General features: G+C 46.1%; 1 protein-coding gene across 1 annotated transcript; it reads right to left on the bottom strand.

Moving 5' to 3' along the window:
* Positions 1 to 2,708: 2,708 nt before the first annotated feature.
* On the bottom strand, positions 2,709 to 10,180 carry CXCL14 (C-X-C motif chemokine ligand 14). Its single transcript, XM_051794200.1, has 4 exons — positions 9,840 to 10,180; positions 8,817 to 8,922; positions 4,192 to 4,302; positions 2,709 to 2,956 (listed from the first exon to the last, which is right to left on the bottom strand). The coding sequence occupies exons 1-4, from the start codon at positions 9,901 to 9,903 to the stop codon at positions 2,941 to 2,943; spliced, it is 297 nt and encodes a 98-aa protein (XP_051650160.1). The 5' UTR covers positions 9,904 to 10,180; the 3' UTR covers positions 2,709 to 2,940.
* Between the last annotated feature and the right edge of the window lie 217 nt (positions 10,181 to 10,397).

Raw genomic sequence — 10,397 nt, 5'->3', positions numbered from 1 at the left:
TATATATTATATATATATATATATATTTAAATGTTTTAGCAGAGATGTTTCAGTCTGAGGGAAAGTGGCTGATTTGGTAATGTAAGTTGCCTTCTGATGCAGTATTTCCCTTTATAATTGTGTATCAGGGATGGCAAGGGATGCTCCTCCTGTTCCTGGGAAGTTGACAACCCTGCCTGGACATGCAGGTTAATAGGCTTGGGAAAACCAGCTCAGGGGTAGTTTTTGTCTCTTCATAGTTTCAATTCCTGTTTTTGAGAGTTTTTTTATTTAAAAGACGGATTTTGATTAAGGGACATACAAGTATTGAACCAAAGTTTTGGGGGTTTTTGGAGGTGTTTTTTGTTTGTTTTGGTCTTTTGTTTGTTTGTTTGTTTCTCATTCTGACAAGCAGAAAAACATTACAGTTGGTTTCCTCAGTGCTTAGTTTTTGCTGGTGGTTTTTGTGTGGCAGATGAACCCAGAGCTAAGAGTCATTTGTACAGGCTATACCCTGTGAGGTGTGAGTCATTAGGAGATCAGTTTGGGCAATCAGAGCTGTGCACAGCATTCCCAGCAGCATTTAACCACCTCTTATGCAACCATATCAATATTTTTTCCAGGAAATCCATTGCCCAGTAGTCGCTAAACAAGCATAAACATTTTTGAAGTCTGCTGGTATGTTGAAATCAAATCTTCTCAAGGAAAATCTACCGGCCCTGTTAACATGTGACTCGAGAAAGGAGAGGGGCAGCTCATGGGTCTGGGCTTGCCCAGAGATGGAGTTCAGATGCTCAGCCAGAAGCAGAGCCTGGTGCTTGATATCTCCAGAGATTTAATTTCTTAAATACTCTGGGATCTTCCTCAGGATTTTTACTCACAGGTACCTGAAGCTTGAGCTTCATCCTTATGCAGAATAGGAAAATACTTTGAAATCTAACAGCTCTTTCTCCTTCAGCTCTGCCAGGTATTAGCACAGTAATTAAGGATATATATATATATATATATTTATATATAGTGTATGTATATGGGTTTTTTCCCTTTTTTGTCTGCCTGAGCAGCAGGAAAGCCTTGAGCTGAGGCCAGGCATTGGCCTGATTGCACAGTTGAAGATTGCTGTGGCAGAGCTCTTGCTGATCCCGGGAGCAGCTGCCCTTGCACAGCTGGGAGCAGGCAGGAAGGCAAGAGGTGCTGTGCAGGGAGCACCAGGAGCTTTTGATGCATTGAAACTCTTGCTGGCTTTACCATTCCAATCTGCTGCTTTCCTTTTATCTGGGGAGTGATGGAGGAGCCCTGTGGGGTGCAAAGTCCCTCCCTGTGGGAGAGGGTAGAAACTGCGTAGGAAGAGGTGGTGGTGGCTCACAGGTTTTTGTTGTCTGATTTTTGTTGTTCAACCTTCCCCAAACTAACTCAGATCTTATTTAAATCACTTTTTTTACTTGGTTTTGTATGGATTGAAGTGGTTGATTTGTGTTCACTTGACACCAGACTAGTGGCTACAGGCTAATGGTATTGCCCTTATTTATGTCATTCCTTGTGTTTGGCTGAAATCCAAATCCTAAAATGAGGAAGGAAAGGAAATTGTACCAGAACAATGTTTTCTAATTCCAGAGTCATCAAGATGCCATATCTCTAATCAGCTTCTCTGAGTCACCGTTTTCCCCCCCCAAACCAATCCACCCACAAAAACCTAAGTGATTAGAAGTGGCTGGAGTTCCCTGATGGCTTAAGGGAATTTAAAAGCAATTGTCAGCTTGTTTTAAATATATTTTTTTATTACTTTTTTTTTGTTTGTCTTAGAAAGAAATATGAAATCTGCATGCAACCTTCTAAATATTTCAAACATTTAAATAGCATATGATAATTTAGCAGTACAGTACATTATACAGCAAGATAATACAGGGAGACTTCCTATAGTATATTTACAAATGAAAAGGTAGTTTTGTTATATTAAAAAGAGGAATGCACTGCTTAACATGGAAGTATTACATTCAAAATAATGAATATGTTGTATTGTGACTAAAACATACATAGGTATTTATATGTTTGCCCTATCATATTTTTCATAAAAAGGTACCTTTTAAAGGCTTTCTTTGTTGTTGTTGCTACAAATCTAGGAAATCATACACAATAGCCTCGAAGCTTAAAATATCTCAGTACTGAAGCCACAAACTCTCTGTAAGCGCTTCAGGTGAAAAAAACAAAAAAACCCCAAAAACAACCAAAAAACCCCAAACCGAACAGACTTTTTTTATTTTCTTAGTAATAAAAACAACCTAGAAATGCTTCCTAATGCATGAGAGGTTAAAGGGGAGACAGGGGGCGCTTCGCTTTGCAGCCAGACCTCGAGTCCTTTAGAGAAGAGGTACACAAGTGATGCCAGGCTCACTTGAGGTGCTGAGGAGGGACCTCGTTCTGCAGGTACAGCCACGTTTGGGTGGCAGCTGCCCCAGCAAACTCGTCTTTGGTCCCTGCTTTGCCCGGCCGAGGTGGAGGAGGCTGCAAACGCGCCCGACAAAGCCCGGCCCCGAAGCTTTCCCGCTGCCCGGAGGGCGAGGGAATGGCTGTGTGTGACACCGTCACGAACGCCGCTGTTTGCCCGATGAGCTTATAAAGCTCGATTGCGATCATAGTGCAGTATGAATGAAGAATAATTAAAAAGAAAAAAAAATTTTAAAAAAAAATAAAATCCCGGAACAACTTCTTTAGAACGAAAAGGACGTGTTTTTCCCGATTTCGGTACGGAGCAGACGGGTGTGGAATCAGGAGTGCAACAGATGCTTGGGAAATCTGGAAGCCTTTTGCACGTGGCTATAAAATGTAAAAACTGACCCTCGGTAAAAAGTGCTTTATAATAATATAGAATTTGTGTCTTATGCCTGCGAGAGAGAAATAATCTTCTGTAGAGCCCAGTCCTATGCCAGCCAAGGGAGTCTGCTCCAGTCCTCACACCACTTGCTCTTATTCTTCATAGACCCTAAACAGAGGAAAAACCAAGAGCAGGGTATTTAAACTATGAATTAAACTTCAAGTCCATTTCAAACAACAACAAGAAGAACGACAATAATAACAATAATAATAACAAAACCAATCCACAAATAATTAAACTCTAGAAACCAGATTTTTAGCCTTTGCCTAAGCAATCTGGAAATCAAGTTGCTGACTTTCAGCAATCTATGTCCATAAAGTATCTGGGAGGAGTGTTGGACTTTGACACTGCCACACCTTGGAGGCATGTGGGGAATAACACACTGGGCCACGATTATCAGGATAAATAATAAGAAGAAACCCACATCAGCTAATTCACTTCTGGAAAACCCCTATCTCTTATACAATTTCTGATGCTTATCATGAGCTGTCCATAGATGTAATAAATTCACATTATCTGTTCTGTTTGGGATAATATTATTCTGCCATTTTTCTAGATTGTGTCCTGACAGACCATATGATGGGCTTGTCTGTCTCCACATCTCCTGAAGGCACAAGCCCGAGGCTGGGCATCCTTGGTCTTATTAATGATGGCATTATAAGAAAAAAAGAAAAAGAAACAGGGGGAAGAGTGTAAATATGTGGTTATGCAATAGGGCTTCCCCACGTGCTCTGGTTGTGAAGCAGAGGCAGGGAGCTGGCAGGGAGTTGGGGGAGATGTTTCTCCCTTTCTGTGACTGATGACTTAGGAAAAAAAAAATCTTCTTTATAAGGGAGAAGGTGTCAGAGATTTTTACCAGAAAATTATTGCTTTTCTGGCCATGGTACACTTGCTAAAATTGGCAAATACCTGCGTCATCAGAGACTGATGATGCTGAGGTGGTGTGACTAAAGTGTGTGACAGGGCTCTCTCTTCCCAGCTCTCCTGACTGCTTTTCTCATGGCTGAAAATACCTCAGCTTTTCATCTTGGAGTTTTCCCCGTGGAAGGGAGGTGAGCGTATGTAAGTAAATGAGAACATCAGCTGATGAATATTTTGACCAAAAATAATTACTATTTACAGCCAGAACAGCCTAATCCTAAAATAGGAGTGAGAACTTCATGTGGCAGGAAAGAAATAATACCAAGAACACCCGTTTAAAATCGTAATTTGGGTAATGAAATACATCCTGGGTGCTGGATGGAGCACTTGCAGTGTGTGCACTTCCCTGGTTTCTCCGTGCCTGGGAGCTGCTGGTTGCCGGGTTTGCCACCAAGACCCTCCCCAGTTCAGCAAGTACTTACCTGCCTTTCTCCTTCCATACTCGGTACCACTTGAGCAGCCTCACGGTGTTCTGGCGTTTGGGGTTCAGGCAGTGCTGCTGCTCCCCCCTCACCTTGGTCCACAGTGTCACACTGCAGGGCAGGGGACACAGGTCATGGCAGGCACAGGCAATTCCCACCCCTGCTCCTGCCCCACCAACTCCCAAAACTGGTCAGGGGGCCAGTGTAAGGCTCTTCATTCCCTGTGTTTTCTGGCAGATATTTGAGTTCATTGGAATAACAGAGCAGCAGGTTTGTCTGTTCCCAATGCATTGCCCACCATTACACTGTTGTACCAGAGCAAGACCTACCCTCTGGTTTTAATCAGTGGGTTTGCTCTGCCTACCTGTTAGACATCATCTTTTGAGCCCAATGGATTATTTAATTAGGGCTCATTCAGGCAACAACAAGGTCTTTGCATGAGGAGACTTCCTTTATGCTCAACAAGAATTCATTTGAGAGAAAATATCACAATGGCTTCACTGATTATTTTAATTTTTGCTTTTTTCCCCCCTCTTAATTCTGCAATATTTTTAAATACTCGCACGTGGGAGAATGTCTTTGTGCCCAACAGCCCAGCTCTGAGCCTCAGCATGCAGCTCTGGGGGCTTCAGCCTCCTCTGCTCACAGCCTGATCCTGCTCTCTTTGCCAGGTTGGTGCCCCCTGATTATCACAACAAAGCCTGTTGGGAGACAAAACATGGCAAAAGTCTTCTCTGTGTTTTAGGTCCCCTCCTTGAGGGCTTAGTGAGGCCCTCATCACTCGGTCTGACACAACCAAGGTGACATGAGAGACCCAAAGATGCTTCCCAAAAGGATGGCTTTGCAGAAACATCAAGGCTGCCCCACCTCTCAGGGCTCAAAATGAAGCAGTTTTCTGGTTTTGCTATTAATTTAGGAAATTAGAAAGAAACAAACTCACAACCACAACTTGTATTAGAAGTATTGATTTTCTGGAAATACCAGCAGTTATTGATTTAACTAAAACACTGTCATGGAGTTATTGAAATGCTGCTAGAGACAGGAGTAAAATGATGACAGAAAACCAGAAATACCTGTGTACACTGATGGGTTTCTTTTATGGTTTGGTTCAGAAAGAAGCTGTTTATCTTCTAACACAAGAAATAGTGCAAACTTTCCCAGCTCTCCCTCCTGGTTCTGAGGAAGCAAAACGTGCTGCCTGCATGAACTGAGCTGAGGTTCTCACCACATTTCCAGGTTTGAGATTGCACAATGTGTTCAAATTGTTCTTTCTATTCAATTAGCCTTCCTCTCTGCTCCCCTTTCTGCTCCACCCCCATCAGGTCTAAGCTAAGGTCACAAGAAGTCAAGGTGTAATTTCCAGGTTGTTTTTCTGGGAGGAAGTGCCCCTTTCCCAAGTGCATGAAAAAGTGGTGGAAGCCTCCGAGAGCCTCCTTGGTGGCTGCAGGCAACAGAAAGGGCAGAGTCACTGCTAAAATCATGGACTATCTCTGTTCTAAGGGTGTTCTCAGCCAGCCCCTCTGGAGAGCAGTGTGTGCATGAGAAGTGGAATTTTCCTGTAGCTTTGGACAGGGGTGAAACCAAACTTTCACTGAAGGCACAGGGCAGGTGAGTTTTGAGGGACTTGAGGCCAGTTCAAAGTTTCTCCAGGCAGCAGCCACCTTCTTTGCACTGGCTGATCCACACCTTGGCTTGGGTTTCTCCTCTGACAGGACACACAAGTGTTTCCAGAAAGTGATGGACAGGCTGAATTGCAAGAGGAGAGGAGTAGAAACACCTCTGAAAAGCAGCAAATCCTCTACTTGCACCAGAAGCAGTGAAGGACACTCTGGATTTACTAGATCATCTTGTCTGAGGAGGATGAGATGCAGGGTTTGCTTCTCAGGTGCACTGGCTCTTTTCTCATCCTGGCATGCAGTGCTTTGACATCATGTGGAGGTTTTCTCTTTGGTGCTGGAGGATGGAGAGCACAGGAGACGTTCCCAAGGCAGCTCCACAGTCCTCTGCAGTTCTCAGGCAGTCCCTGATTGGCACAGGGTTGGGTGGCAGCATTTTTGGGCACCCTGAGCTGGGCTGGCCCTGCTTTTGTGGATGCTGGTCTGACAAATGTAAGGGGATGTGCCTGAGAGGCACTGTGGGAGCTCATACCCTGAGGGAGGAGCTGTCTGGGTGGGCTGCAAGAAGAGGTTGAGAGGGATGGAGAAGGGACTGAAGCACCAGAACTTTCACCTCCAGTGGGATTTGTCCCTTAGCCACCAAGGACTTGCTGTCTGGAGCCTTTACCCCTGGTGTCTGAGGGTCCCTGTGCCAAAATCCCCCCCAGTAGGTCGCTGCCTCCAGGGCTGTGATGAGCACTCTGGGTCAGTTTGTGCCCCCCAGCACCCCATGCCCTCACACATCTCATCTGAGGGATGGTGGGGCTGCTCCTCTGCCTACAAACACCCTGTGTCCATGGCCCCAAGGATCCTGGCTCTGGTCCTTTCATCCCAAATCAGTGTGGGGACTGTCACCTGCCTTGACTGCCTCTTGAGAAAGGTTCCCAATAACATCTATTTTCCATCAGCTGTTTTCATCCTGACACATCCCAGCTCTCTGGGATGGGGCAAAACATGGAACTGGGAAGGGAGGGGGTTGAACATTTGAGGCAGAAAGAGTTAAACTTCTCTCCTGTTTTCTGCTGCTTTCTCTCATTCCAAGAGACAGATACACTCACAATTACTGCTGGATGTACCATGAATCTTGATAGGTTTTGACTAAACTGAGGATTCAGTTTAACTGTCTCTTACCCTGTACCACAGCTCTGCTGGGGGGGGGGGTTATGGCCAAAACATAACTGCACCACCCCCATACCCACTGCTTTTTTGCCCAATATCATTTATACCAACTTTCTGCTGTATGAAAACATATGAGAGCTTTTGAGGAGGGCAGAAGGGAACACAGCTTCGACAACTCATTTTAGATGATCACTGCAGCAACAAAAACTCAGTTGCAGGAATTTAGCTCCGCTGTGCCTTGTCCAGAGGCTCCGGGATCAATTTGTTCTCAGAATATTAATTTCAGTTTGCTGTCAGAGCTGAGTTCAGGCTCCATTAGGGCAGCTGGAAAAGCAGGGATGCCGGTGGGTCTGCCCTGCCCCACAGACACCCACGGGGAGGGGAGATGATGGGACAATTCTGTCAGCCCTCAGGCTTGAATAGCATTGCTCGACATCTGCATAGCGATCAGGCTGGGAAAGCAGCGGCTCCTACACACAGTGTTCCAGCTTCCCCAGCTTTCTGGTTGGAAGTGAAATGTGGCATTATTGAGATTTATTTTATACCCCCTGGTCACCATCTGCTTTTGGGGAAATGCCTTGAGTGAAGAGTTGGTGTTCCTCCACACCATCGTTTTGCTGTTGAAGACTCCAAGAGAACAAGGTGAAGCTGTGAGGGACTGATTCAGGCAGGGATGCCCTGCAAGCATTCTTCTGTTCAGGTCACCATCAGCTGATCTGGGCTTCAGAGAAGTGGGTCTGATGTTCCCTGAGCTCAGCATTGCTCACAGTGATGCTGGTCTAGCTCTGGAGGAAGCATAATGAACCTCAGATCTCCATTCCTCCTCCACAAGCTCTCGCTGAGTCTGACGAGCCAGTTCTGTGTGAGAAGTCCGTGGTATCTCCTTCTTTGTGCCAGTTGGATGAGCAAGATTTGTCCCCAAGGGCATTACAGAGTGCCAGAGGTGGTACAGAGCCTGGCAGGACAGTGCTCAGATCCTGCTGTTGAATGAATGGCAAATGTTCCGTGAGGGAACACAAATGCTGGATCAAACCAGCCCTTGGTGTCCTGGGAGTGTGGCTGCTCTTGGGACCCTTTTCCCCTCTCTTAGGTGGCAGAGGAGCTTGGTGAAGTCTTCTTGGTTAATCCGTCCTTATCCAGCCACATGTGCTGGTTGGAAGGTGCTTTGTTGGGGGAATGTTAAGATATCCAAAACAGGACATGAAAAAACCAAAACCCACCCATATTTAAAATCTAAAAAAACCGTCCTTTTGAGCCAGTCATGTCAAAAATCCCTGAACCTGCCTCACCTTGGTTAGCCATTACATCACTTTGAGATTTCATAGCAGCACTGATCCCAACTTGCAGGGAGACTGGGAGGAAAACATTTTCTTAAATGCTGGGTAATCTCCGTGAATGAAGGGAATTGCTCTGGTACAACACAGGTGAAAATCTGTCTCTGGTCGGGCTAATACTCCTTGCAGAAACCAAACTCTGTTCATATTTATTCTGCATGCCCAGAATAACTTAACTAAATAGCTCTGAATTTTATATCAGGTAGCTTGGGGTAGGATTTGTCATTATTTTCACTTGAACTAATGATTATCTTTTTGTCGCTACCTGTTCTGGAAATACTGATTTTAAGGGGAAAAATAATTCTGTCGAAAAATAATAGATGGGGTTTGGGTCAGAATTGCACATTTTTTTTTGCATCAGAATATTCCCAGGAATATTCAATCTGCAAATGAATATTCCCAGGAATTAGCATGCCGGGGCATGAGGAAAACAAAGAACAAAGAAGGAACTTGCAGTATAAGGTAAAGCAGTTCAGCTGACAGGGAAGCAGAGAGCAATGAATGAAGGCAGACTTACATAATCATCTCTTCCACGCAAAACGGGTACCTCGGTTTCACTTCCAGCTTCCGTACGTTAGAGAATCTTATTTTAGGACCTTTCCTTGAGCATTTGCACTTCACGCCTACAAGAGAAAGCACTTTCTCACGCGCCTGCAAAGCCTCCTGCATACCAAACGTCCCTTCCCTCCAGCCTGGGTGCATCCAGGAAAACTTCAGTTTGCTCTTTCAAGCCTTGGTGGGAAAAGCTGAATTTTGGGAAGCTGCAGAACTTAAAAAAAAATTAAATTTTTTTTTCTGTGGTGTATCCCAGGAAAAGGTAGTGGCTCTCTGGGAAATATGTTCTAGAGCACTATATACGTTCTGAGGCTTTGTAAATATCAGATTTTTTTACAGTGCACCTGCCGCGATTAAATATAATTATATTTAGCAAAAGGAAATGAGAGTCAGAACTCTTTAAACTGAGAAAGCAAGCGCACGTCTCGGCTGCTTTCTCATTCACTCATGTCCCACTTGGACTTTGTAGGACTTCCAGTCATTTCTCCTCACATGGGCGTCGTGGTGCAGTCACAGACAGACAAAAGCTGAGCGTTTTTTAACCATCATTTTTGAGCACAGCAGAAAATGCAGACTGTGCCACAACCTCAAATCCAGCTCTGCTCTATTTTCCCTGAAAACCACCCTTCGAGTGTTCATTAAAGCAACCCTAAACCGATCTTATTTCCTGAAGCATTCCACATGCTAAACCCACCTAACAGGAGGTATTTGAGCTGTATTCCTGAAAACGGAGAGCATGGCATGACCTGCCACGCTGAGAGCTCTTTGCCCTCCAATGAAGGCACAAATGAAGACACAGCTGCCCCGTGTATTTTACCTCTGCTTCACCTTTAAAAACCTCGCGGCTCCCTCCCTCGCAGATTCTGCACATCGCACCTTCCCAACAGGCAGGGACAGCTCAACCCAACCCGGGGCTACCAGGAGGCAAACACAAATTACTGGAAAAGAGGTTTATGCGGGAATAGGCAGAAAAAAACCACTTTACCTTCTGCGCTGGCCAAGCACATCGCGATGAAGAGCAGAAGCAGAGCTGCTGTCAGGAGCTTCATGGTGAGACAGCGGGTACCCGAGGACACGCCGGGGGGGTTGATGTGTTTTCTCGCTTGGGGTTCGTCCCCCCGATCCCGCTGACCCGGGGCTGTGTCACCAGGGAGGGGACAGCGGAGCGGCTCCCGGCGGAGCGGCTGCCCGGCGCTGCCTGCGCTGCCTGCGCTCTGCCGCTGCCTTCCCTTCGCCTCCTTTAAAGCGGCTCCCGCTGCCCTCGCTCCCGGCTCATTAATATGCAGAGCAACTCCACGGCTCCCTCCGCTTCCTCAGCCCCGGCGGGGAGGGAGGGGACCGGCACCCCGGGGGGGAACATCCCCCATCCCCGCCCCGAGCATCCCGGGGGGAGCGCAGGCGATGGGGCGGCCGCTCCTGCCCCTGCCCAGCTGGGACAGCTCCGTCAGAAGGAGGTTTGCTGGGAGGGGGGGGTTATGTGAGTATTTGTATGAATTGGGCTGTTCGGTGGAAAATCACCCGCTTGTGAGCGCTCCAGGGATGC

Source organism: Manacus candei, unplaced genomic scaffold (genome assembly GCF_025592945.1).
Source record: "Manacus candei isolate 608988 ecotype Guabito, Panama unplaced genomic scaffold, ASM2559294v1 h1tg000037l, whole genome shotgun sequence".
NCBI lineage: Eukaryota > Metazoa > Chordata > Aves > Passeriformes > Pipridae > Manacus > Manacus candei.
This window is presented reverse-complemented; position numbering and strand designations above follow the sequence as displayed.

Coding starts and splice junctions, on each gene's coding strand:
- CXCL14 (XM_051794200.1), bottom strand. CDS start 9,903: ATGAAGCTCCTGACAGCAGCTCTGCTTCTGCTCTTCATCGCGATGTGC. Junction 8,923..9,839: donor GTGCTTGGCCAGCGCAGAAG/GTAAAGTGGTTT, acceptor TTTCTCTTGTAG/GCGTGAAGTGCAAATGCTCA. Junction 4,303..8,816: donor TGCGTGGAAGAGATGATTAT/GTAAGTCTGCCT, acceptor CCTGCCCTGCAG/TGTGACACTGTGGACCAAGG.